The sequence below is a fragment of the Panthera uncia genome, chromosome D2 (genome assembly GCF_023721935.1).
Source record: "Panthera uncia isolate 11264 chromosome D2, Puncia_PCG_1.0, whole genome shotgun sequence".
NCBI lineage: Eukaryota > Metazoa > Chordata > Mammalia > Carnivora > Felidae > Panthera > Panthera uncia.
Genome location: NC_064818.1, coordinates 32,782,813 through 32,810,805, shown reverse-complemented (window position 1 = coordinate 32,810,805; position 27,993 = coordinate 32,782,813). Strand labels below are relative to the sequence as shown.

The following is a 27,993-nucleotide window of genomic DNA, read 5'->3' as shown; positions in this document are numbered from 1 at the left end:
ACTGTGTTTACCCAACCATATCCTGCTGTGTGTTAATCCTCATCTTTATGTTTTTTTGTCTTGTCTCACTATAAGGATTCATCAAATTCGAGGAAAAAGCCTTTGGAAACCGGGCACCGTTGTTCCAGCTCCTCTTCCCTCCCTGTCATCCATGACCCTCCTGTGTTTCTCCTTGGTCCCCAACTCTACCCACCCCAACCACAGTTCCTGTCCCCAGATGTCTTGATGCCCAGCATGACAGGGGAGCCCCATAGACCCCCAGGTAACTCTCCCCAAATCTAATATTATGTGCCAGAATGTGGTACTTTTCAGGGATGACCTAGAAAGATCAAATCAGTATACCTACTGGGGGTGGGGGAGTCCCAAGGTGGGTGGTAAAGGGATATGAATTACCACTTTAAGATCAATCATTGGTTTAGGTGAATTGTGATTGAATTATTACTTGGGCAACATGGTTCTTTGATTTTGGGGGCTCTGGTCTAGATCTTTAGAAACTGAACTGGCTCTATCATGATAAGCTTATAAGTGACCAAGGGGAGTTAATATTCAGTCTTTAGGATCCTCCCAAAACAAAAAGTGTCATCTATAGCTAGTTTCTCTCCTACTATCCCCTGAATCTCAGCTGAGGTATAGTCAGGAGGACAAGGAATGAATGGGAAACCTGGACAGACCCTATGTATGGAATACCTGTGCCATATATACAGACCCAGACAATCCTAGGGAAGGTGGGTAGCATCCTTTTGGCTTTCTTTGACCCTCTATAGTAAGATTTGCTACTTTTCTTCCACATGAAGAGGCTGAATCTATAGCTTAAGGCAATGATTCTCAATGGGAAATGGGAGGTACTACTGGCATCAATTAAGTGGAAGCCAGGATGCTGCTAAACATCCTACAAAGCACAGGGCAGTTTACCTACACCCACCCCCAACCCCCAACAGATAGTATCAGCTCAAAATATCAGTAGTGTTGAGATTGAGAAACCCTGGCTTACAGATATAAATGCCTTGGGGCAGGGAGTGGTTGTGGTTCTAGAACAGAAGAGTAGTATTGCTGATATGTGTCCAAATTTTAGGGAGGTTTGGATAAGCAGACCTTCTGGGTAGATGAACTTTCTATCACTCAGTGGAACAGCCAGGTAGCCAGCCCCTTTGACAGTTGTTAGGGGCATCTGATCCATCAGGCAGTATTTTAGTGCAGCCTGTTCTGCACTAAATGTTATAGTGAATATAGGGGAGAAAGAAGGTAGCTCTCCGTTCTTAAAGAGCTCAAAGCTGAAATAATCAGAATGTGCATGCATATAAGAATATATTGCAGATGTTGATGGGCTATAAAAATAAAGAATGGAAAGTATTTTTTAGAAGTGATTTTTAAAAATTATGTATTTTGTTTTGTTTTTTTTTTAAGTAAAGGGGAATTAATGTGTAGAAAAGACATTCCACACTATATATGTGGTAGGAGTGTGTGAACAAAAACAGAGATCTCAGAGACTAAGCAAGAATGCAAGCAGAAACAGATTAACTAGAGTGAAGGTACCAAATTAAAAAAGCAGAGTGATGTTTTGGAGTGGTGGCTCTAAGAGTAGAGTTGTTACACTGAGTATACATTTGCAATATTAGGGAGCCATTCCTGGGGAGGGAGTGGAGGAAGAATTATAGTGGAGTAAAGTGGAAGTATGGCAACATTTACCCAGGTAGGAGGGAAGAGACTTGATTTTGATGTATATTAAGAATTCTTAAAAATGAAATTAAAAGCAAAGCTAGTCTTCTTCCCCTGAGGTGTATGCTCTTGGAGGTGTGGGGAGTTGAGAGGTACAGCCAGGAATGATCCTCTGGGAAGGAGAATGGTTTACTGAAGATGCTTAATATTTGGGTTTCTTTTTCTCTTTTCAGGAACTTCGAGGAGTGTCCAGCAGTTTCTGGCTATGTGTGACAGGGGTGAAACTTGCCAGGGGGTCAAGCACACAGGAAGGACTCTGAACTACCAGAGTCTCCCCCATCGTTCCAGAATAGATGCCTCTTGGGGACCATGGTCAGAGACCAACCAGCATATTGGGGCCAGATTCCTGAGTACTCCAGGGTGCACGCCTCAACTGACACACACTGCCACACTACCAGAAAGGCCGCAGGGCCTTCAGGTTCCTCATGCTCAGTCCTGGGGGGATCTTTTCCATTCATCCTCCCACCCTCCCATTGTTCACCCTGTGTCTCCACCATCAAGCAATCTTCATGAACCCCTGAGGTCAGCTTGGAATTTGGGTCCTACTCCTGGGTCTCGAGCCCCTGGTCCTCGAAGAGTAGATATGCCCCCCGATGATGACTGGAGGCAAAGCAGTTATGCCCCACAATCTGGGCACAGGAGAACAGGGGGAGAGGAGTTTCTATTTGTTCTAGCAGATGCTCCTGGAAGAGAGCAGATAAGGGCAAGGGCCCTGCAGCACAATAGGTGGTAAGGGTCACCCCTTCCCTTTCCTGGAACCACAGCCTTCTCTGTTAAACTGTACTGTGGAGGAGCTGGCACCCTGCATCCCTGCTAGGGTTGTGCTAGTCTCATCTCGATGTAAGAGTTGGCAGTGTCCTAGGGGTACCAGGAACCCCTAACAAGACCTGGCTCTTTGAGAGGGAATATTTGAAATTCCAATTTCCTTTCACCTAGCAAAAGGAAGCAACTGTGGTTTGGGCTCTATTTGAGCCACTTTACAGATGAATCCATATTACCCCAGACACTAGTCATTTCTTAGGATCTTAGGGTCACCATTTTATTCCTGGATCCTTTATGCCCCCACCTGCACCTGAGCCTTTATCCTGTGTTCCCTAGTATACTGCCAACTTCTATTCTTTGTTTTACTTACCTATCTTTATTACCTGACCTTCTGTCTCCCCATATCTCATCCTCAGGGGGACATGTAGCTGTGTGGTCATGGTCCTGACCACATCATTCAGGGCAGCCTGTTTGCCCCGTAATTATGAACGGTCAGCCTTCCCTGTGCCCCGACACCTTAGGCCTAGAATGCAGAGCTGCCAACGTAACATTTGCCCTTCTGAACAGATGGAGTCAGGCACACTAACACACCTTCCTGTCCTCAGCAGCAGAGCCATTACTGCCACTTGCACAGTCACCATTGTAAACCCTCAGAGTCAGCTAAACTATTTTAGGGCCAAACATACTGTTTTTGTAAAGTATTTTTCATTAATAAATCTTTAAGATAGTTGTATTTAATTCCTTGTGATTTAATTGTCTATTTAATGCCTTTTGTATGCTCTTGCTCTTTTATGTCGGGGATGGAGGAGAAGGCCTGAATAAGCAAGAAATATCAATTCCCAGGGGCCTGGGGCTCCCAAAGAGAGGACCATGGCACAAACGTGTGTGTGTGTGTGTATGTGTGTATGTCTTTTGACTGAGTGAAGGTGAGGAGCCAAATAGTTGGATATATACTAAAGGTAGGAATTAATGGGCCCCTAAAGTAGAATGGCTTTCCTTGTTATTACTGTTGTTAGTGTATTTCCTATTCCTTTCCTACTAAAAAACACAACGTTACATGCTTTATCCTTCCCTCCTTAGGGAGATTTTTTGGGGATTCAGACACCTCTTAGAAACCCACTGCTGATCTATGTATTCTTGGTGCCCTCCTTCTACAAGTTTGTGCCTCCTATCCCTTCCTTGCTCTCTTCCCGTGGCTGCCGCTACCCTTGCCTTCCCTGTGGAATTTCTGTACTTCCTCTGGTTGTCCTCAAATCATTGAAGCAGGTAGAGCTACTGATGGTGAAGAGGAACAATTATTGCACAGAAACAGCCATTTTCACCTCTGCCTCACTCCCAAATTCTCCCTCTAAAGGATATTTTGTGGGCTTCCTTTGCAAAGAATACCCTTTGGACACTTCCCCGCCTCTTTTATCCCACGTCTCAAGATCACTGAAATTGACAGAAAGAAGAGGTAAAAAGGTGTTCTTTGAGACCTTTGGGCCACTGCTTACCTAATTAACACCATCCATTATGAACAGATTATGAGAATTTAATGTTCAGGAGGATAGCAGGAATTTCTCATGCCACTTGGATTGTATGCCATCAAGATATATAGATCTTAGTGGCTATGCTGATCTCTGCCCTGTGATTCAGTACATCTCCTACTGTCATACACATACCTTCTAGTAACTATTGATTGAACAATCAGTTCTTGTCCCACTACTCCCTTCCCCATGAAGGTCCATCCCTATAAAGTTTCCGTAAGTCATCAGGGCTCAGATTCTGTATGTGCACAGAAGTACCATATGAAATATTTTTTATGAGGAACTAATTTCTCTATGTATCCCTCTGCCTTCCAAATCTCTATTTTCTGAATGGATCAAGAGGGAGGCTGTGTCCTTTTCAGGTGTATACTTTGTCACTTGACAACCCTTGGTTGTCATCCCTTTCCCCTTACCTATTTTGATTCTTAACCCTTGGAGCCTATTCTGCTCTATCTATATTCTCACCCTGTGCCTTCAGACTCTTGACAATTCCAGGCTCTAAACATAAGGGTCAGATAGATTCTCAAACTCCATTTTGAACGGTCACTTCCCTCCAGAACCTACAGTGCCTCCTCTATTTTCCTGTCCCTTACCAACCAAAGTACTCGGATTTGGTAGTCAAATTGTTATACATTTGTTTCTCTATTAGTAGGAGATTCTGAGGTTTGAATAAGTCTCGCCATCTTACTAGGAGCTCCATGAGAGCCAATGTCATGTTTCCTAGCGCTCATTCACTGCAGCTACTAGCAATAGATAGCCCTCCCTCTTCACGGTCTATTGTTTCTGCCTGCCCAGAATTTTAACCTGATCCCTTGGCCTCGTCCTGTTTCTCTTCCAGCCTCAGTAATTTTGCTCAGGTCCCTAGAGTCTGCCCCGCCCCCGCCCCCGCAAGCGCGGTGCATGCCGGTCTTAGCCCCTCTGTAGGGAAAGAGGGTCCGCCATGTTCCCCGGCGGCGCCGCCGCTTGGCTCTGGTAGCCGCCGCCCCCGCCCCCAACCCCGCCCGGCCCAGCGCCTAGCCGAGCCCCGGGCCCAGCATGGCCGCCCCGGAGCCGGCCCGGGCTGCACCGCCCCCACCCCCGCCCCCGCCGCCCCCTCCCGGGGCTGACCGCGTCGTCAAAGGTGAGAGGTGGACGAAGCCCTGGGGGCCTGGCCTGAGGAGCTGTGTGTAAGGGCGGGCGGGAGACCGTCCCCTCCGGAGCGGGCCCGGAAGGGCGGGCGAGTGACTGGCTGCCTCCCTTGGGGAGTGGCCCCTGGGCGGGCCCCTGCTGGGCTGGGCTGAGTCGGTAGCGGTGGCTCCGCGGTCTCCCGCATGCCTTCAGGCCCGAGGCGGGGGTTTCGCTCTCGAGGTCTTCTAGTTGTGGGGGTGAGTCTCCGATCTGCAGTGAGCCCCTTTCTTTTCCTCCTGGGCCTGTCAAAGCGGCCCAGAGGCCGCGATTAGCTTCCTGCTCCGCGACAGCTGCACGCCTGGCTTGCCTGGGCGGACCGAGGGGCTCGGAGACCTTCAGCCACGCGGGGCCGGGCGATGAGCAGTCAGAAATCACCTCGACTTTGGCCCACGCCTGCTCCCCAGTGACAGCCGTCCGCCCGATTCGCGCCTAGTTAGCGCCAGCCGCAGGGGTTCGCACTTGGCCCTCAGGTGTCACTCTACGCGGAAACTGGGGGAACCATGTGGGATTGGACAAGGGTGAAGAGACGAGGCAGGATTTGGGGTCCTGGCTTTAAGTGCAGAGAAGATGGAGAAAAGGCAGCATAAAGAAAAAAACAAAAAACAAAAAACCTGATTGATAGGAAAAAGCATTTACTTAGAAAACCGTCGACACTGGTCAAAGGCCAAAAAAGGTTACCCCTCACCTTGTGAACACATACCCATAGAAAAAAATTAAATATTTCCAGGTGGGCAGAATATATGTATGTTTACCGACAACAGGTCAGCAGAAAAAATTTAAATAGAGAAATTGAGGGCAAATTGACTGTTGCTTCAGATTTCCATGCTCTCTAGGAGAGCCCATCAACTTCATACACTGCTGTGGAGGTGAAAAACAGAATTTGAAATGATTTTTATTTACCATGCAGCTTGGTCAATACATTGACATCATCTTAGAATAAAGTTTTCTTTACCGTATTACATTTATTTTGGAAAGGTAGATACTTCTTTCGTTTGTTCATTTTCATTCAGCTTCTCAAATATACTGGTACAATGTTTAAACACTGTTAGTCCACTTTTTGCAATTTGACCAGAAATGTTTCCATTAAAATATTTAAGAACAAGAAAACCTTTTTCCTTTGTGTTTTTTTAATTTTAATTTTTCAATTTGAGCCTCCTTTAATGATAACACTGATTTGTATCCAGGCTTATGTAGACAATTTTTAAAAGTTAGTGGTATATCCAGTTGGGCCAGTCATTGGAATGAGCTGATTAAAGAGTTTATGGAATCCTGAGAAATCTGTATAAAAAGAGAAGAAGAGAAAAAAAGATTGGTAGTTCAGGCATTTATCCTAAGTTTTGCAGGGGTTGGGAACAGAGACATGGGCTGACTCTTCTTTTTCTGAGTAGGTATATGAGTTGTATGTTCATTTCTCTGGGCACTTTTCACCCTACTATTAGGACTAGTCACATTCCCGAACAATGAGTTTTTGCTATCCTTATGCTTGTGAGTCTTCTTGGTTTTTGTCATATATATGGTAATGTTTTCCCTGTACTGCTTTAATACGGTAAAAATAAGATTGCAAACATAAGGTATATTCCTTAGGGGTAAGTTGTGAATCCACAACAGTCATATTTATAGGTTATTGGTGTGGAATAAAAGTCATTTGATTTAGGTAAATAGGAAAAGAACTTGTTGGTGTGGAAAATTATACATTTATAGAATTATAAACAGAGCTCATGGATATAAGATCTCATGTGCTTGGTAGTATATTCTTCACCAGGACAATTTTGATTTCTTTATGGAATTCATTAGCAATTGGAAAGGCTGATAAGGATCACATGTTTAGAAATGGTGGAAACAGACTAGTTTGCCCTGCTCATCTCAGCTCTGGCTTCCTCAGAAATACTGGGAAATTCACCTTTCATACAGAAACCATTTTTAGATTTCATCTTCAGGCTTCTTTCTTGCTTGCCTTCTTTCAGTAATTGTACCATAATGTTTTACTTGATGAGAGAGAACACCCTTGCCAGAAAATACATGACCACGGTGCTGGTTCAACTTGTTAAAATCCAGATTTCTTATAAGTGTAGTATGTGCTAGTTTTGGATCTATACCATCTCATAGTAATAATATTATGGACACCATCATTGGCATTGAATACAGGTAGTCTTTTACTTTCTGAAACTTTTCCTTTTTGTCTCTAAATTTTATGCTCTTACACTTCTAGTTAGGAGGCCGGTTTTGAAGGGGATATAGATCTTTCTGTGTTAAAGATCATGTGCCTGAAGTTCACTTTCATGTGAAGTTTGAGATCTGGAAATACTGTAGGTGATTCATGTATTAACGTAATTAGCCTTTTAGTGAAATTATTATATCGCTGATTATGGATGATTAGGTTTCCTGGTTGGTTCAGGCAAATTCATTTCTGAGCCTACTCCAGCTGCTGCTGGCTCAGGTCAAATTCTGTTTGAAAGTTGCAGTAGCCCAATGGTTTAGGTGAGATAATATGCCCTCTTAGCTATTTTCTGTTAAGCATTTTTCTGTTCTTCAGCTAAAATAAGAAGTTGGAAATAAAATAGAAACAAACTAGCAAAAATGGCTAATTGTATCTGCCTAAGTGCCTTACTGCCACATCAGCAAAATTGGTATTGTAATTGAAGCATAAAACCCTGAATTTATGTATATTGCTCTCCCCCCTCTCCCTCCCCCGCCAATTTACTTGACCTGAATTGTCCAGATGCTACCTTTTATTTCCAGATATTTTTAAATACTTCTTTTAAGTGCTTTTTGCCATATAAATGAGGTCCCAGATTTGTAAAACTTGATTGTCTCTTGAGATTATTAGATCTGTTAGTCTTGATATAAAAAATTCACCGTTATCACTTAGAGTGCATTGTCTATATTGTGTATATGTTCATTTAGTATGTACAATGTGACTCACTTTCTTTTGCATTCAATATTTTTTCCTTATTTCCTAGGTTATATTAATCTTATGTCTTAGGTGATCAGACTTTCAGATTGAACCAAAATGCTGAAGTATGTGTGTGTGTTGTTTTTTAAGCTGATACATTTCTGTTGGGCAGACTTACCATTCATTTAGGTTCTATTGCCAGCTGTCCTGCTTATAAATCTTAGGTCACTTGGCTCAAGAATTGTCTAGTACCTTAGTTTTATTAGGATTGCTTATTTTCATTACAGATTTTTAGATGACCCACATATGTTGGGTCACATGGCTACTTCAGTGTTTCTTGCTAGTTCTATTTCATCATATTTTAAAGCAACTTGAATTTTAATTTTTGTTTACAAAATTTATTTTGCAGACTTACCTATCCAAAACGATAACTTTTTTTTTTAAAGTTCGTTTATTTATTTTGTGTGAAAGAGAGAACCAGCAGGGGAGGGGCAGAAGGGAGGGGGACAGAGGATCCAAAGTAGGCTCTGTGCTGACAGCAGAGAGCCCAGTGTGGAGCTCTAACTCACAAACCTCGAGATCATGACCTGAGCTGAAGTCAGATGTTTAACTGATTGAGCCACCCAGGCGCCCCTAAAAAGATAACTCTTGAAAATGATTTTTCTTCTTCCTTCCACCCCCATTAAACTGTTAAGCATACTAAAATAAATCTTCAGTACCATGTGTCCTAAAGAAAGTGAGGGAACAGAGAAAATTATGTGTGTGTGTGTGTGTGTGTGTGTGTGTGTGTGTGTATATGAGAGAGAGACAGAGATAGAGGGAGGGAGAAAGAGAGGAAAGGAGAGAACATTGTGGTAATTGTCATCTTAGAAGGAAAATGCCAAGGAGGAAATACAGCTGCTCAGTAGTAAGGCAAAAGCTCAGGTTCCAGAACTATTCGATGAATTAGCAAGAATTGAGGAAAAGTTTGGTGAAAAGAATCTTAATTTATTAAATGAGGTTTATCTTAATACCAGTCATATGACTTCATTTCATTTTATCATAAAAGTGTTTATTTACACACAGATAAAATTAGCTGAAGATAATTGGGCATCCTTGTATGTTATGTAAAATTTATTTTGGAACACCAGAATAATCAAATAGCATAATATTTATTAAATGCCTGCTGTATGCTAAGAACTGTAGGGAGACAACAAAAGTATAAAAAATGAAAAACAAACTTGGTCCTTGAAGAAATAAGTATTCATGAGAAGTTATTTATATATGTCATAAGGATGGGTCATTAATTGCTAGATAAGTGACAGAGCCAGTGACTCGTTTGGGTTCAACAGAGATAGTGATGACTCTGGACTGGAATGGTCTAACAAGGGTTTGTATAGGAAGAAAGAGACCTTGAAGGAAGGGTAGGATATAAATAGGCAGAGGATTGGAACCTCTTATTTGTGCAACATTTATTGAGTACCAAAGCATAATTATTAGGCATTGAGGATACAGGCTTGGATTAGATACAATTTAAGTAAGATAGATTCTCTTGGAGTGCTGGCACTCTAGTGAGGGAGATATCATTGCAAATAAATAATATAACAAATTTTGTACAAAGTGCTATTGGAGCTATAAAGAAGGAGTTGACTCCCTTATTTGGAGAAAAAGCATCAGTGAGAGGATTATATTTTGAGGTGAGCCTTGAAGGATGAGAAGAATTTTTCCAGAAAGGAGGTAGGACTGGAGTAGGGAAAATAGCAGAAAGGCATGGAGTTGGGAGAGGGGCGGGGGGTGGGAAGCTTGAAAATTTGTGACAGTAGTATGTAAAGTACCTGGCTGGGAGTGGCAGGAGATGAAGTTGGAAACAGTCTTTTGTACACTAAGTTGAGGAGCTGAAACTTAAGCTAATAATCAGTATAGTCTCTGGATGATTAAGAACACAGGCTCTGGAATCCAATTGCCTGGGTTTGAATCCTAGTTCAAGCCTTAATAACCTCTCCACTGTACACAAGATACTTAATGTCACCAACCTTCAATGTTCTCATCTGTAAAACAGAGTTAACAAAGTATTATTATGGGGTTTTTGAAGGATTAATGGAGATGGACCAAATAAAGTACATGGGCTGGCACATGATAAATATTCAACGAACGGTAGCCATTATTATTATTGAACGTTTTAAAATAGAAGAGTGATCCAGTATCTTGGTTTTTGAAAGGTAATATAGTATTGTGTAGAACAAAATAATAGCAGGGAAGATGCTTGGAGTATCAGAAGATTGGGGCATCTGGGTGGCCCAGTTGATAAAGCATCTGACTTTGGCTAAAATCCTGATAACACAGTTTGTGAGTTCGAGCCTGGCATCAGGCTCTGTGCTGACAGCTCAGAGCCTGGAGCCTGCTTTGGATTCTGTGTCTCCCTCTTTCTCTGTCCCTTCCCTGCTCATGCTCTGTCTCTCTCTCTCAAAAAATGAATAAGTGTTAAAAAATTTTTTTTAGAGTATCAGAAGATTAATTATTGAATTTTAATTTTCTTTAATTTTAATGTTTTTATTTTCAAGAGAGAGAGAGCGAGAGAAACCAAGGGAGGGGCAGAGGGAGAGAGAGAATCTGAAGCAGTCTCCAGGCTCTGAGCTGTCATGTCAGCTCAGACCCCAACGTGGAGCTCAAACTCCCGAACCATGAGATCATGACCTGACCTGAAGTCGGATGCCCAATCGACTGAGCCACCTGGGTGCTCCTAATTATTGAATTTTAGGTAGAGTATTCCAAGTTTGTAGAGTGGACAAAATTGAAAAGATTGTAGGGTGCACTTGAGTGGCTCAGTTGGTTAAACATCCAACTTTGGCTCAGGTCATGATCTCATGGTTTGTGAGTTTCAGCCCTGCATTGGGCTTGCTGCTCTCAGTGCAGAGGCTGCTTTGAATCCTCTGTTCCCCTTTCTCTGCCCCTCCTCTGCTTTCTCTCTCTCTCAAAAACAAATAAACATTAAAAAAAAAAAAAAAAAAAAACTTAAAAAAAGAAGATTGTAGCAATTCTAGGGGAATAAAAACTCTTTCTTCAGCATCTCAGGAGCAAAGTAGTCCAAGGACAAAATGACCAAAGCATGAATTAAGGGAATGAGATACCAGATATGATACAAATTCTGAATAATATTAGAAGGTAGTTCCTATTGGATCAGTGATTGGGTATGGGAACAAAAGAGCAAAACTTTTTAAGTAGACAATGATCAGACTAATTTTGCTTTAGGGATTGATTAAATTGAACAATTGTAGTTGGAGGCAAAGATTGGAATGGCGTGTAAAAGACTGGGAAGGTCAAGTAGAGAAGGATCTTAGAAATAAGTTTCAGGCTTTTTATTCCTCCTTATTCCCCCCCCCCCCTTTATTCTTTAGTTCTTAAGAAACTACACAAAATTTTTGAGTAAGTTAATCTAGCAGTAAGTTAATCAAGGGGAAGGGAAAGTAGAGCTGAATTAGATTTTTTTAGTACACAAAATGATAAAAATTGAACTAGTATTGCAGCAATGGAGATACAAGAAAATGAAGAGAATTTGAAGTATCAATAGGACTTGGAGTCCTGAAAGAGAACAATGACACCAAAATTTTAAGTCCCAGTGACAGAGAATGATGATAACCATGACAAAAGTAAGATAGGAAGGATAACCAATTTTGAGGGAAAGGTACTATATTCAAATCACCACCACAGACTAAAAGGAATCCAAGGAATACCTTGAAATTTTGAAGACTGTGCTATAGGTTTTATTGAATCTGTTCTTAGAGGATGTGGCCAGTGCATGCTTCTGTCTCTAGCACCTGGGTGGGTTATGCCCTTTTTCATGATGAGAAGACTTTTTGTCAGAAGAGCATTGTCATTTTGTTGGTATAGGACAGATTGTACTGGAGTAGCATTCTGACCTCAGTTTCAGCCATGATTCTGCCCCTTACTAGTTGAAACACTTGAGAGAGCCATTTAACTTCTCTGAACCTGTTTTCCCTTTTGTGAAATAGGGATAAAACCTGCCCTACTAAACCCCCAAGATGCCTCTGAAAATCATGTAGGATTATGTATGTGAAAGTACTTTGTAAACAAAGCAGTATAAATATACTGTCATTGCTATATAGTGTCAAGATATACAAGTATTTTAGAAACTATATCATTAATTTAGTAGACATTCAATGGTAATAGTGTTCTAATCACTGTGTAGTTATGAAAGACATAGCCCCCTCCCTTCCAAAGAGTTTATAAGCATGTAGGGGAGACATATTTACAGTGTAATTGTTAAGTGCCATGATATAGGTCTTCATTATATGCTATGCTATAGGACCACAAAGGAAGGGACACCATTAACCTAGTCTGGGAGCATGAAGAATTTTCAAGAATTGGAACACTGAAGTGACATTTAAAGACAAGGAGAGGTTAGGTAAAAGATGGGAATAGTGTACCCCCAAACAATAGGGTGTTTGAAAGTATGGAGATTAAAAATAAGTGATGTAATTTTAAAAATGAAAATAAGTATCTGGAGTGTAGAATGTATCTGGAATGTGAGGTAGTGACAAAAGATGACGGTTGGAAATGTAGGCAAGGTTCAGATCACAAGGGATCTCGCATGCCATGTGAAGATAAAGAACTTGGATTTTGTATAATAAAGCCAGTCTTGAATCAAGAGAAGGTTGAGATTTGAATTTTAGAAAGCATATTCTGAGTGTTGTAGAGTAGACAAAACTGGAAAGATTGTAGTAATTCTAGAATAGAAGCCCTTATTCAGTGTTTCAGAACCAAATGAGCAGAAACAGTTCAGGTAATTATTTAGGACCTATTGGCCATGGAGGGTGAGAAATAAAGAGAATTCTAGGACAATTCCTTGATGGGAACTATGGATAATGGCTTAGGGGGGAAAATCACACACTAAATTTTGGACATACTCAATTTGAGATATGTATGGAAAATCCCAGTGGAGATATTTGATAGTTTACTGGGAATCTGGAGTTTAGGGGAGGGCTTTCGACTGAGCACTCTATTATTTGAGGGTCCTCAAAATGTAGATTTTAGTTGAAACTGTAGTTATGAATGAGATCACTAATTCAGAGCGGTATGATAGGAGAGCCAAGGACAGAATCATAGGACACACACTGACATTTAAGGATCAGGAGAAAGACTAGAAGTCCATGAAATAGAGCAATCAGTTGTGACCAGAGAAGTAGAAGAAAAACCAGGTGAATGCTTTCAAGAAACCAAGAGAGGAGAGAGTTATAAGGTGGAGGAATAGAGCAGAAACCAGATAAATATGGATTAAGGAAAATAGACAAAAAGTCAGAAAAGGAAGATACCCATTGCAGATCTTAATACCCTTTCAAAAAGCTCAGTTCTCAAAATAAAGGATATATGGCAGAAACAGGGATGAGGAGTAAAAGAGAGTTACTTGTTTGAATTTTTAAAAATTTTTTTAACATTTATTGTTGAGGGACAGAGCACAAGCAGGGGAGAGCCAGAGAGGGAGGGAGACATAGAATCTGAAGCAGGCTCCAGGCTCTGAGCTCTCAGCACAGAGCCTGACGCAGGGCTCAAACCCGCGAACTGCAAGATCATGACCTGAGCCAAAGTTGGATGCTTAACTGACTGAGCCACCCAGGTTCCCCCTGAATTTTTAAGATCATAAAGATTTAAGCATGTTTAATTGCTCAAAGGAAAGACCCAGTGGAGAAGCAGAGGCAGAGGAAACAATAGAATCATAGGGGTGGAGGGGATGACTGCAGTTAAGAGGTTGGGGGAGTGGGATTCAGGATACAAATAGTGTTTAGTAAAGGATAGGAGTATCTCTTCCTCAGATGGGGAGAAATTTAAAGATGCATACTGGTGTAGACGTGTGGATGGAGAGGAGCAGGGAAGTGAAGTTTGGTCTGAAGGCCTCCATTTTCTCTGTAATTGGACACAAAGTTGATTTACTGAGTAAGAGATAAAGTGAGTGACGGTTCAAGAAAGGGGACCATTTGAAATTTCTACTGAGAAGCATGGGAGACAGAATGTTTAATAGGATTGCTGAGAAGTGCCAATGACCAACTACATTGGGGACCATGAATTTGTAGTAGCACAGAGCCATTTTGATGATTTTATACTTAGCACCCAAGTTTAGAAGCTAATTCATCCAAGAATTGCAGTTTTCCCTTATAGGTAGAATAAAACAAAAGGGCAAAACAATTTAGAATGTTGTTTAGAAAGTAGGTGAATGATGGAATACTTTAAAAGTATAAGAAGCAAAGGTATCCGGAAGGGAGTTGATAAGGAGGGGTTGTCTAGGTTTTTAATACAGTTGAAGAATAGATGGAGTAATGGGAGTGGAACTGAAAGGTTAGGAGGTTTTAATCATTGAGTGAGAGATTGGAGTTCAGGATTTCAGAGGTGGAGCAGTAATTATGGTCAAGGCTGAGGAGTTGAAGTGGAGTGGAACTCAAACTTCTCAGTTCTTATGTTTTAGGTAGATCATTCTGCATGGACATTGATGGTGAGATTTAGCATGGAGAAGGCCTGCAAGCCAGGAGCTGGAGTTGCATGTGAGAAACGACTAGAAGTTTAGAAGATGGCAGGGACAAGGATAAACTATCTAGAAGGCATGAGCCTCAAAGGAGAAGGTATTTTTTTCTTCATTGGAGTGATGAAATTGGAAATGGTAATGCAAAGCAACACTTAAGACTAAAGCCTTCTCTGCTAAGAGTAGTGGTGTGTGGAAAAATGCACAGCATCTATCTTGAAAAAAGGGTTTGAAAAGTATTATCCTTCAGGATAACTAAGATTTAATTAAGATAAAGAGATGAAGACAGCATTACTGTGAAGATCTAAAGTGTGTGTGTGTGTGTGTGTGTGTGTGTGTGTGTGTGTGTGTTGGGGGAAGAGGGATGAGTTAAAAAAATAATGGGGCACCTGGGTGGCTCAGTCATTTAAGTGACCAACTTCGGCCCAGTTCATGATCTGGTGGTTTGTGGGTTTGAGCCCCACATCAGGGTCTCTGCTGTCAGTCCAGAGCCTGCTTTGGATCTTCTGTCCCCCTCTCCTTTTGCCCCTCCCCCATTCTCTCTCTCTCTCTCAAAAATAAATATTTTTTTAAAATGATGGGATTTCTGGAGGCTTAAATGAAAAGGATTGAGAAGGAGGAGAACAGCCAGAGATGGCATGGTGTAAGAGAAATACTGAGAAAAAGTCAGAAATGTAGATGACAGGAGAGACTTTATTTGGATAGTTGCCAATAATGGCAATGATCAGAAGCACAGGCCTCTGAATGATTCTTTGTAGTAAAGTTGTTCAGTTGGCATAGGCTGCATGTACCCCAGTTGGTGTTGGCGGCCTTGTAGGGCTAGCTAATACTTTTGTAGCCTTTGCTTAGAGTTGGGGAATAGGAGTTAGTTGATTTCTAGGATTCCTTACCCAGTAGTAGAAAAAGTGTATCTGTTCTTCCCCTATCCCTGGTCAATACTATTCCTGGTTTGTTTTTCCAACTTCCTAAATTAAAACTTGCTTTATACATTTTTTTAGTTGCCATACATTAAATCTGAATGAAAATAACTTGTGAATGTTATTGATTACTATATAGATGTGTGTGCTTCATGCCAAAATTTGGGTTAAAGGAAATGTTTCAACAGAATAGTTGGTCAAATGAATATTACCAATTCAAGTTTCCTAGTGTTGGAAACTTGGTGATTTGAGATTATTTTGTAGCTCTTTATTCTAGCTAATCCTCATTTTTAGCCATCTCAGTTATTGACCATTCACATTACATTTGCATATATTTATATTCTGCTTTTTTCCTATCATAAATATAGGAGAGTAGGAAAAATAGTCTGAAAATAAGGAGGAAAAATATATTAGAAGAATATCCTAGAAAAGCAGGAATAATTGGCTAAAGATGAATTAGAAATAAAAAGAAAAACTTTTTTTTGTTTATTTATTTTGAGAGAAGTACACATGCATGAGTGGGGGAGGGGCAGAGAGCAAGTGAGCAGACTTTGCTTGCGCTCAATCTCCCAAACAGAATGGTGAGATCATGACCTGAGATGAGATCAGGTCAGATGCTTAATTGAGCCATCCGGGCTCCCCAAAAGAAAAAAATTTAAAAGCCTGAAAATAGATGGGAATGCTGTAAAATGACTTAGGAATTAAAGTAGTTGAGAAAAAAATATATATATATTTTTTATTAGAGGGTGTGTGCAAGTGGAGAAGGGCAGAGAGACAGAAAATCTTAAACAGGCTCCATGCTCAGGGCAGAACCTGATGTGGGGCTTTATCTCATAACCCTGGGATCTTGACCTGCAACGAAATCAAGAGTCAGGTATTCAACGGACTGAGCTACCCAGGAGCCCCAAGAATATTAATTTTTGATGACAAAAAATTTTTTTAACTCTTTGACCAGTAGGGTCAATAATTAACCCCCTGTTAGGCCAAATTCTATTTGGTTGGCTTTCTTTTGCCTGGTCAGATCACCTGCTACAACTCCTCTCTCCTACAAAGAGCACATGCCTTTTTCCTCTTATGCCTTTCTACATGCCTTTCCTTATTTACTGATATATTAAAATATATTCTTTTGAAACTTCATTTTCTAATTTCAGCATTGTGTTGTTAGAACAACACTGATCTAAAGTTTTCATCTGCTTTCATCTGTGATGGCATTTCTTTATCTTTGAACCTGTACATTCCTTAGAATGTATCCCAGCTCATCTTGACATGTAAAAGTATGCCTTGAGTTGAAAAAGTTGAAGAGCATAGGTCTATAGATGACTTACCCATGAGCAGTTTTTTAGATAAATAAAGGCACTTTGGCTCCTGGGGGTAATACTTCAGTGTGAATTGCAGTGGAGCGTTCACAGTGTGCATGAAAATACGTAGTAACACTGGTGACTGGTTGAATTGGGGGGATGGGGCTGGTCTCCCAGTTGGGTTTTTAGGAAGTTCTGCAGTTTGAATAGAATTCAGCCAGGAGTGGAACTTCGTTGTTGATTATTAGAAAGCATATATAATCTAGAATGCAACATCTTAAAGACTGTTTTCCTGAATAGAGTGATAAAGAATTTTTCTTGGCCTGATGAGAAAAATGTGATCCCATCTTGATCTCAGAAATTTGTGTTTGAGATATTTAAGCTTTTCCTTTTTGTAATGTCCCAGAGCACCTTGTGATTTATTTAGCAATCAGTTATTAAAATCTGCAGTTCTTAAACAATTAGTTTACTGATTAGGGGCAAGTTTGGTCTGTTTAGTCTATGGCTAGAGAAAAACATACTTTAACAGAGATTTTTATTTTATTAGACTCTGGACATACTATATTTGAGGGAACAAAATGTGTTTTAATGCTTTGTTCTAAATGTGGTAAAAAGTAATGGGAATAAATGTGTTCTAATGAAGAGCAAGTAAAGAAGTTCCAATTTTGTTTTATTAAGTATCAAAGAAAGCAAGAGGGATTGGTGATTTCAAAGTCTTTTAGAATTGGTTGACATCCCTCTGCCTAGTTCTTATCCCACTTCCAGAGTATTGAGTTAGTCCTGTTTTGTTTTGTTTTTTTTTTCCCCAGTAAGATAGAACATGGTTACTAATTATTCTTTCTCAGGTAATTGATATAATTCTAACCCAGGCTCCTGTTTTTAGTTTTTTTTGTTTAAGTTGAAATGTAAAGAAGCAATTGGTCCTATACATTTCCAGGCTTCTGTATAATAATTGATAATTACAGTGATGACTCTGAAACATCAAGAAAATACTATATGGTGTATGCCCAAATATAAAGTGAGTTTTTTCTAAAACAATTTTTATTTCAGAAAAGAGGGAGCTGCCTTACATTTGAGACTATATACAGACTCTTACTATAAATTCTCTTGCTTTGTTTTGAGAAACAAAGTACTATTTGGTAAAGAGTGTAAAACTACTTCAAGCTGATTTTGAATGTTTAATGAGGCCACTTGTTGGAGTCAGTGAAAAGGAATCAAATAAATTTAGCAGATATGTAGTAATTTTTCCAAAGTATAGAACCTCAAAATTGTGCTAGATACTGTTGAAAATAGACCTTTTAGTTTCCCATTCTGTTTCCCAATAGCAGTTTTAGAGTACAGTTGGTAATATATATGGGAACTGTGGCTTAGGATTAATTTGCAGTGATAACATTTTATGTGTATTCAGTAAGTGATATATCAAACAACTTAAATGAAAGTGAAGATTAGCCTTTGAAAAAAGTGTTAGATGACTTAAAAATGCCTCCAGTGATAAGGAATGCATTACATACATTTGATGTCAAAGATGCGCATAAAGATTTTGAATGAAGATGTTTTGTAAAACATAGGTAGGAGAAAAAGCAGTATTTCAAAATTACCATTTATTAATACTGTTTTAAATCTATGTGTGCAGCGTGCCTGGTTGGCTGAGTCGGTTAAACGTCCAACTCTTGATTTGGGCTCAGGTCATGATCTCATGGTTCGTGAGATTGAGCCCTGCATCATCGGTGCTGTCAGCACAGAACCTGCTTGGATTTCTTTTTCTCCTTCTTCCTCTGCCCCTCTCCCCCCTCTCAAAAATAAATAAACACTAGGGAAAAAAATCTATATTTGCATCTAAATGAATTTAAATTTTATAAATATTTGTTTTATCTATATATCTAAAAGTTTCAGAAAATTTTTTTTAATGTTTATTTATTTTTGAGAGACAGAGAGAGAGAGAGAGAGAGAGAGAGTGCAAGGGGGGGGGGAGGGGCAGAGAAAGAGGGAACCACAGAATCTGAAGCAGGCTCCAGGCTCTGAGCTGTCACCACAGAACCTGACGTGGGGCTCTAACTCATGAACATGACCTGAGCTGAAAAGTTGGATGCCCAACCAACTAAAGCCACCCAGGCGCCCCTAAGGTTTTTTGTTTTTTGTTTTTGTTTATTTGTTTGTTTTTTAAGAGGAACTAGCTGTTTTTTTTTAAATGTTTGAGAGAGAGAGAAAGAGAGCAAGTGGAGGAAGGGCAGAGGGAGGGAGAGAGAGAATCCCAAGTACGTTCCTCGCTGTCAGTGCAGAGCCTGTCGTGGGGTTCAATCTTACGACTGTGAGATCAAGACCTGAGCTGAAATCAAGAGTTGGATGTTTAACTGACTGAGCTACCCAGGTGACCCTAGCTCTTTTTTTTTTTTTAATGTTTATTTATTTTTGAGAGAGAGAGACAGGCAGAGAGAGCGGGGAAGAGAGAGAATCCCAGACAGGCTCCATGCAGCCAGCACAGAGCTCGACGTGGGTGAACTGTGAGATCATGACCTGAGCCAGAATTAAGAGTTGAATGCTCAACCAACTGAGCACCCAGGTGTCCCTGGAGAGTTTCTTTTCAAGTTGGGCAGAAAACATTGTTTTTAACTTCCTTATTATAAACATGGTATGTCACTTTATATTTGGGATTTCTTTCTATTCAGGTTTAAGTTACATTTATTGTGCTTCCTTAAGGTGAAGAGTGTATGTTTTGAGAATTCTGCCAAAAATTGTTATGGCTTAAAGAAAACTTTAGTTATCCTGAAAGAACTTTTAATTTTGAGGCAATTCATTTCTCTAATAAGTCTCAACAAAGAACATGCTATTATATATAGATTAATAAAAAGTATAATTTGATTACTTTTTTAAAAAACCTTTTAAAAAATTAATACCTCTATCCAATAAACACTCTAACTTTTCAAGTTTTACTTTTGTTTATCTAGATCCATTAATTAGTATTTATGTTAATATATTAATGGTGATTTATTTTTTATTAATTAAAAAAAATTACAGCTGTACCTTTTCCCCCAACACATCGCTTGACATCTGAAGAAGTATTTGATATGGATGGGATACCCAGGGTTGATGTTCTGAAGAATCACTTAGTAAAAGAAGGTCGGGTAGATGAAGAAATTGCACTTAGAATTATCAATGAGGGTGCTGCCATCCTTCGGAGAGAGAAAACCATGATAGAAGTAGAGGCTCCAATTACAGGTATACTTATTTATGTTTTGGATATTGTTTTTTTGATTATACCATTATTTGGTTGCTTGGATATAGGGCTGCTTATTCTTCAGCGTATGGTATACTAAATTAATACTACATGGACATTATCTTGAATTTCCAAATTATTTTTTGTAATTTTTTTTTATTTTTGCCTGTTTTTAGTGAATAAGCATGATCCTAAGTAACCTGAGTGCAGAAGTTGGTCTAGTATGTTTTTGTGAAGGTTTCATCAGTTGTGTTGGCCATAATCCAATTTGATTCAACAAATTCTTATTTACTTTGCTTTCAATTATTAGGGGAAAATACCTCAGTGTCAACATAGCAGTCAATAGAAAGTGTTGCATTAGAATGGAGATTTTAACTGCCACCATTATAATTTTGTAATCTTAAAACATAAGCTTGGCTTCCTGAAGAGGAACTTTATAAATTTAGGTGAAAATTTTGTCACTAACTACAAATTTCATTATTTTTGTTAACTCTTGTTCTAGATCTTGAGCACATGAACACTTGGGTACATCATCCCTATTAGGACTCTTCATAGACTCTGACTTCCTTCTGAGACATTTCTTGATAGAATTTACATTATCTCTTATGTGAAAGAAATTAGAATTTAAGTAAAATTTGTTATTTCAGAGTTTTTTTTCATATCTAATAATCTTCTTGTTTCAGTGTGTGGTGACATCCATGGCCAATTTTTTGATCTGATGAAACTTTTTGAAGTAGGAGGATCACCTGCTAATACACGATACCTTTTTCTTGGTGATTATGTGGACAGAGGTTATTTTAGTATAGAGGTAATAATCATAATACTGTCATTTGATTTGCTTTTAAGTGTTACCATAGATGATTTCCATTAATTCCTAGTAAAATAAGTTCCTTAAAGTACCTATATTGGGTTCTTTTTAATACCTCTGCATATTCTGAAGTTTTTAGGTGAAACTACTATTTATTCTCTTCCACCTTTCAAACTATTCTGTTTTCTTTGTATTACTATGTTTATGAAATTATAATTGCCGTTTTTCCCAGTGGAAATTATGTGCAAACTGAGGGTTCTTTATTGTTCTGTTATCTAGTGGCCCTAAGGAGCTAGTGCTATTTATCTCTTTTGCCCCTAAAGGCATTAATTACCCCATGTGAAAAAAGATTAATTGAATTTTCTCTGATTAAATAAAACATACTATAATGCTTTTATTGCTTAAACCGTAGTGCTTCTATCCCACCTTCTATAGCTATTAAGACCCGAGTCTTTTGTGTATTCTGAAAGTATTCATTTCTTTTAAAAAACTTAAGAGGCATTAAAATGACCTATTGATCATTACTTAACAGTACATGGTTCTTTTTGCTCCTTTTATTTCTCTAATTATATAAATAAAATAAGGTAAATATAGAACAATCTGCCGTTTCTAATATATGCATCTCTCTTCTTTTTTAATTGAAAATGTGGCCATATTATAATGTTGTTCTGTAACTTGCTTTTTTCATATATCTCTATACTGTGATGTCTTTCCAGGTCAGTATATATAAATTTATAATATTTTTAATAGCTGCATTATATTCTGTTGAATAAACAAACCACAATTAATTTCATCGATTTCTTATTGTTAGACACTTACGGTGTTCTCAGTTTTTTGTCACTACAAATGATACCTCAGTGAACCAGGTTTTATATATATGTATATATATATATCTTTGCACACTTGCTAAATTATTTCTGTGGGGCAGATTCTTGGAGGTAAAATTGTTGGATAAAAGCTCTACTAATATATACTTATGTTGAGCATTTACTATGTTCCAAGCATATTGTAAGCACATAACACACACTGATTAATTGAATCCTCACAACAACAATATGAAATAAGTAGTGTTACTTTATCCATTTTATGGATGAGGAACCTGAGGCCGTGCCCAAGGACACATTGTTAGTAAGCAGTACAGCCAGCCTTATTCCAAGCCTGTACTCTTTCTTAACCACCTCTCCCAGTAGACAATTAAAGCTTTACCTGGTGCATTTCCATGGTGGTTCCTGTTGTTTATATCCCCTTCTCCAGTATTTTTAACCTCCTTTCTGAGGTATGCTAGGATTCATAGTGAGGAAGGAGTTCAGGGCCCTGGCCACCCAAATTCCCTAAGGAATTTTGTTACTCCCCCCTGAGTTGTTCTTCCTTTATTCATAGTTTCTTCATCAGTCGCCTTAAACTTCCCCCACAGTTGCAAGGAAATCAGAAAATGGCCCTTCTTAACAAAAAGACTGGGGGCTTTGGAAAAACAAAATGAACAATTTTAGGAAGCTTATTGGGAACTAAGCATATTGGTGTGTATGTCCTTGTATTAGAATGTTTTGTAGCTGACTCTTTTAACATATTTTACTGTTACAAAAGGAAAATAATAAAGAAAGCAAAAAAGACAGAGTTTAATAAGTATTTCCCTGGCTTAATTTGTTTTTTCCTTGTGAATAAAATGAAGGTGTGAATAGTTATAGATTTTATACCTTAACTTGTTAAAAATAAAGTTTGTTTTTCTTCTTGTGTATAATTATATTTCCATATGAAATGTCTTTCCTTTTTTTTTTTTTTTTTTAACCAAATAAATAAAATGTGAGTCTCTTGTGTTAAATATATTTAGAGGGGTGCCTGGCTGGTTCAGTCAGTAGAGCATGTGACTCTTGATCACAGGGTTGTGATAAGAGACCTCACGTTGGGTATAGATATTGCTTAAAAATAAAACCTAAATAAATAAATAAATCTACTTAGAGAAAAGCATCTGCTTTACTGCTTATTTTAATATTCTTCTTTTTTAAATTATACTTTCTTTGAATCAGTTTAGATAATAAGCCCCTACCTTATGTAAGGCAACAAGTATAACCAACAAAATAAACATAAAAAATGGGTATTGCCTTAGTAAGACAGCATGGCATAATGATTAAGATCAGAAGATCAGATTCCTATCTCTTAAAAGTTTTTGTAATTTCAGACAAGTTACTTGAGCTCTTTGCTTCAGTCTCCTCATTTATAAAATAGAGATAATATTATTTACTTCATAGAGTTGTTTGAGGAACAAATGAGGGGTATTAAATATATTGTGCTTGATACATTGTAAGTACTCAATAAATGGTAGATGCTGTTATTTTTGACACTGTTATTATTTTATTTATTGATATACCTAAGAAGGAAACCAATCTGCTGATTGTTTTTACAACAAATAGTCTATAAATCTAAAGTAATTAAATAGATTGACTCATTCATTCAACAGATATTTATTATTCTTTTGCTGTTTGGTAGGTACTTTTCTAGGAGTGGAGGATGAGTGTGAATAAGATGACAAAGTTCCTGATTTCATAGAGCTTATATTTTAGTAAAGGACAAAGAGAAAAAGATAGTAAAGAATAACAGAGATTGTAAGGACAATAGGGTTAGAGGAAAAGGAACAAAGATCAAACAACTTAAACAAAAAGATAAGTTAAATTCACTTAAAACATTTTCTTTTGCAGTGTGTCTTATATTTATGGGTCCTGAAGATTCTTTACCCAAGCACATTATTTCTTCTGAGAGGCAATCATGAATGCAGACACCTTACTGAATATTTTACCTTTAAGCAGGAATGTGAGTATTGCCATGAGAAATACTTTCACTTCCTCAGTAATCTTTTGGAGTGAGGTAGTAGGAGTTTGGAAAATTTACAGTGCAACATTAAGAACAGATTTTGTGTCCCAACACATAAAGCTTTAAGGATGATTGTCAGGAGCTCTCTAGTGGTTAATGGTTTTCATTCAGACATTTTCATTTCAGTATTTCCTGTTAAGTTTGCCTTTATAGATATATGAAACAGTTTTGAGTTTTGTACATAGTTTTAATGTGTAAGTGATTTTTTTTAACAGGAAGACTAAAACTAAAAGGAAAAAAATTGTTTTTGCATTAGAGACTTTTGTCCCCCAATATTGAAGCTCTCTCATGAAGCTTCTTAAATTATTCATGCTGTCATCATTGCAGATTGTTTCAAACACACTGTTAATGAATTGAAATTCTTAACCTACAATGTTTACCCCATTTCTCTCTTAAATTATTGTGGCAATGGCAGTCTATAATAGCCAGAAGCAACAATATGATATAGGGCAGTATTTGACCTTTTTTCACATCTCTTAACTGGGTGCTTATTAAGTTAATATTCATGACTATAGTAAGTCTTAGAGTTAAGTTCTAAGAGTAGAAGTAATTTCAGAATTATGGAGACTCATGATCCAGTAAAGATCATATTACTAGAGACTTTCAGTAAAAGAAGAAAAATATAGTGGTAAGTAATGGCAGAGGGGGTAAAGTCAGATAACTTCAAAGATCAGGTAGGTAACCTAAATGAATAGGTTATGAATAATAACATAATAAAAATAATAAAATAATGCAAATAAATAATGAAATAATAATAAATAAATGAATAAAGATGAGACCTGGAAAGTGCATTGACCAAAAGCAATCAGTTTAAAAATTTTATTGAACCACAGTGCTGGAAAACAGATCTGTTAGCAACCTACCAGTTTAGATGGTTGCTGGATATAGATTTTCTCATATTTGAATGTTACAGTGTTAAAAATGGAAAAAAGAATTAAGTTCTTTTTTTCCTTTAGATAATCAACAAACCACCCACCAAAACTCCAGCAAAAATGTAAAATATCCAAGAATTTAAATATATAAAGGAGCAAAGGGATCTCTGTAAAACTAAATTAACAGTTGGATTTGGTGGAGTTTTTTTCTCTTGTGTTATTTTGGCTTCATGCTTCACTGCCCATTTTAACCATTGTAGACTAGAGGAGCCCCTCTGTTTCTCCAATATATGAATAAGTTATCTTTTCTTTCTTTTTTTTTTTTTTTTTGAATTGGATGGACCTTGAGTTTTGTTGTGATGATGTAGTCATCTTCCCTGTAACAACAAAGTAGTCACTGACTCTTACAATAAAATAAAGTATTAAAACTATTTTAGCTTTAAGTATAAGTCTAATTTAGCTTTACCTGGCCTATAAAATAGGTAAAAGGTTGGGCTGTTTTTAGAAATTTGACTTATTTATTTTAAGTAATATTTTATGGTGATCTACTGCATACCCAAAGTAAATTTAGAGACTGCAAATATTTTGTCTTCATAAGACCAATACCACTGCTTATTTTATTGATCCTCATACAGCAAGATGCTTTCCTTTTTAGAAAAAAATTGTATACAGTAAAATTCACTCTTTGTAGTGTTTAGTTCTGAGTTTTGACAAGTGCATAGAACTGCCTACCACCATAGTCATGATAAAGAAAAATTTCATCATCCCATAAATTCCTTTTTGCTGTCTTTTTATAGTTACCTCTTTACTCACTGGTGGCCACTTAGCTGTTATCTGTGTCTATAATTTTCTTTCCTTGGTTTCAATAGTCAATTATAGATAGGTAGGTAGGTAGGTCGGTCGATTGATCGATAGATTAATCTTCAAAATGATCAACTAGTATTGTAATTTTCAATTATTTTTTCTTCTAGGTAAAATTAAATATTCAGAAAGAGTCTATGAAGCTTGTATGGAAGCTTTTGATAGCCTGCCTCTTGCTGCACTTTTAAATCAACAATTTCTTTGTGTTCATGGTGGACTTTCACCAGAAATACACACACTGGATGATATTAGGAGAGTGAGTACATATTGTAGTTCCAAGGTTGGTTCCTATTGATAGTACTTTGTTGGGTAGAGAGTAGAAATTTTAAACTTCTCTTCACTGCCAAGATTAGGTAATGGTAAAAATTATCATACTGATATTTTAAGGAAATATTCTCTAACCATTTCAGAACGATGTAGTATGGACAGTATTCAAAGTTGGTACCACTTTACTGTGTCCATTCTATTCTCACTTTTGACAAGTTATTCTTTTCTTTGTTTCTTTCTTTTCTTTCTTTCACAGTTAGATAGATTCAAAGAGCCACCTGCATTTGGACCAATGTGTGACTTGCTATGGTCCGATCCTTCTGAAGATTTTGGAAATGAAAAATCACAGGAACATTTTAGTCACAATACAGTTCGAGGATGTTCTTATTTTTATAAGTAAGGAAAAATATCCAAGATTAAACACATTTGAGTTGTTAAAATAGCATATATTTCATATAGAAAACCATTATTTTACTTAATTTACTTTTTTCCCCCACAGCTATCCAGCAGTGTGTGAATTTTTGCAAAACAATAATTTGTTATCGATTATTAGAGCTCATGAAGCTCAAGATGCAGGGTAAGAATTCTGTTTCCCTGACCCAAATTAACACCTTATGTACAAATCAAACTTAGTAACTCATAATTGATGCTTTACGATGCATATTAAGCTATTTGTTTTACAGCTATAGAATGTACAGAAAAAGTCAAACTACAGGGTTCCCTTCATTAATAACAATTTTTTCGGCACCTAATTACTTAGATGTCTACAATAATAAAGGTAAGATGTTGTTGATAAAAAAATTGTTAAGCAACTTAGCTTTTTTATTGACTTATTTTTTGAAAATAATGGAAAAGAGGCATTGTTTGAAACTGTAACTATCCAAATCTCATCATAAAAAAGTATAAGATATAAGGGAGGGGAGAGAATAAGAAATAAAAATCCAAAATGTGAAACTTACCATCTGTAATCATTCCACAACTTGTCAGTCATAAAAGCTATCTTATCAAAGAATGCTCTGAATTAAGTCAAAAAATCAAACATGATTTTCTCAAACTCCCCTTTCTTAAATCTTTCCCCTTATAATCAAGAGAATGTTTTCTTGTTTGCATAAAGCTCCTTCTGCTGCTTTGACCATTTCATGTATTTGCACTATATAGTTAATTTAGTTTATCATGTTTCTTGTTTTATTTCACTGATCTAGGTTCTGTTTGTCTTTCTTCCTCCCTGCTTTTACCTCTATCTACAGTCTTATCATTGCCCCATGAAGATTTGTAGTTGAACCTTCTTTGATTAATTCATTCTGACCTCCATTTCAGAGACATATTCTTCCTTTCTTTTAACTATTCTTTTTTCCTTTTTTTCGTCTTTTTTCTTTATCTTCTGTTCCACTAGTTTTCATTCCTTCTCCTTCTGTCCATATTTGATCTGTCTATAATAATTGGGTTTCATTTAACTTTGAACATAGCTTATTGACAGATAATACTTAGGATCTTAATCTAGTTAAGTGTGTGCCAAAGACGTTAAAGATGAGCTTGGGTATGTTTACGTAGTTCACATTTTCAGAAGAGGAAGTTAAGAAGCCAGCTTCTATTCTGTCTTGATATGTCTGGAATTCAGTTGACTATGCCATAGTTTCTAGGGTCACTGGAACAGATGTGCCAGGAGGAAAGAACAGAAGGTTAAAGACTTTTTTGAAAGTATTAGAGACGTAATGAGGTCATTGCTAAATATGGGTCATAGAGGACTAGAATAAGAGGATTTTTTGTTGTTGTTGTTGTTATTGGAGATGATGGTTAAAAGATTAAAACATTTGCCTGAGATCAAATGGTAGCATGCTATAAGTTTGATACAGAATATGCTACAAAAACTTAATACTATATTAATTACCAAAACAACCATGCCATGGACTGAGTTGCTAATCTTCAGAAGTTGGTATCTGTGTAGTCTCTAAGGAGTATGCCAGTGCTAAAATGGCCTTTTAAATTGTAGTTTAGTTTACAAACTTCAGAATTTCTGAAGAAGTTATCTAATGATGTGTGGCTTCACTTTTGAAGAAAATGGTATCTAAGTTTTGACTCAGTTCTCAAGAACAGAATAGAGTGCTACGTTTAACTTTGTACCGGCGCTCTGCTACCTCAACTGTGACCTCCCCTTATCAGCATTATAAGACCTAGTGTTCAGTGCTCAGTTGATTACTCTCTTATTGGTTGTCCTCTGTCAGTTTGACTTAGGGGGTAAAGGGATTACTTTTCTGAGTATTCAGAAAAGAAACTCAAACCATCGAATCTGTCTTGTCAAAATCAGATGTCTCTTAGTAG

At 37.8% G+C, this 27,993-nt stretch overlaps 2 protein-coding genes across 7 annotated transcripts in view; both read left to right on the top strand.

Annotated features, from left to right (window-relative positions):
- USP54 (ubiquitin specific peptidase 54) overlaps positions 1–3,216 on the top strand; it is a 132,134-nt gene extending 128,918 nt beyond the window's left edge. Inside the window, 2 exon segments of the mRNA XM_049645225.1 lie at positions 76–262; positions 1,890–3,216. Of these exon segments, the coding sequence (XP_049501182.1) occupies positions 76–262; positions 1,890–2,449 (747 nt within the window). The 3' untranslated portion in view covers positions 2,450–3,216.
- Positions 3,217–4,822: 1,606 nt separating this feature from the next.
- Positions 4,823–27,993, top strand: part of PPP3CB (protein phosphatase 3 catalytic subunit beta) — a 76,400-nt gene continuing 53,229 nt past the window's right edge. For 2 of the 6 annotated variants that reach the window (XM_049645233.1, XM_049645231.1), the window contains exons 1-8: positions 4,881–5,124; positions 19,803–20,003; positions 20,685–20,809; positions 23,503–23,614; positions 25,518–25,663; positions 25,931–26,070; positions 26,174–26,251; positions 26,358–26,452. In XM_049645233.1, the coding sequence (XP_049501190.1) occupies positions 5,040–5,124; positions 19,803–20,003; positions 20,685–20,809; positions 23,503–23,614; positions 25,518–25,663; positions 25,931–26,070; positions 26,174–26,251; positions 26,358–26,452 (982 nt within the window). In that variant the 5' untranslated portion in view covers positions 4,881–5,039. Of the gene's footprint in view, positions 5,125–19,802; positions 20,004–20,684; positions 20,810–23,502; positions 23,615–25,517; positions 25,664–25,930; positions 26,071–26,173; positions 26,252–26,357; positions 26,453–27,993 lie in introns of all 6 variants that reach the window. The other 4 variants (XM_049645235.1, XM_049645230.1, XM_049645234.1 and 1 more) reach the window with 4 other exon arrangements.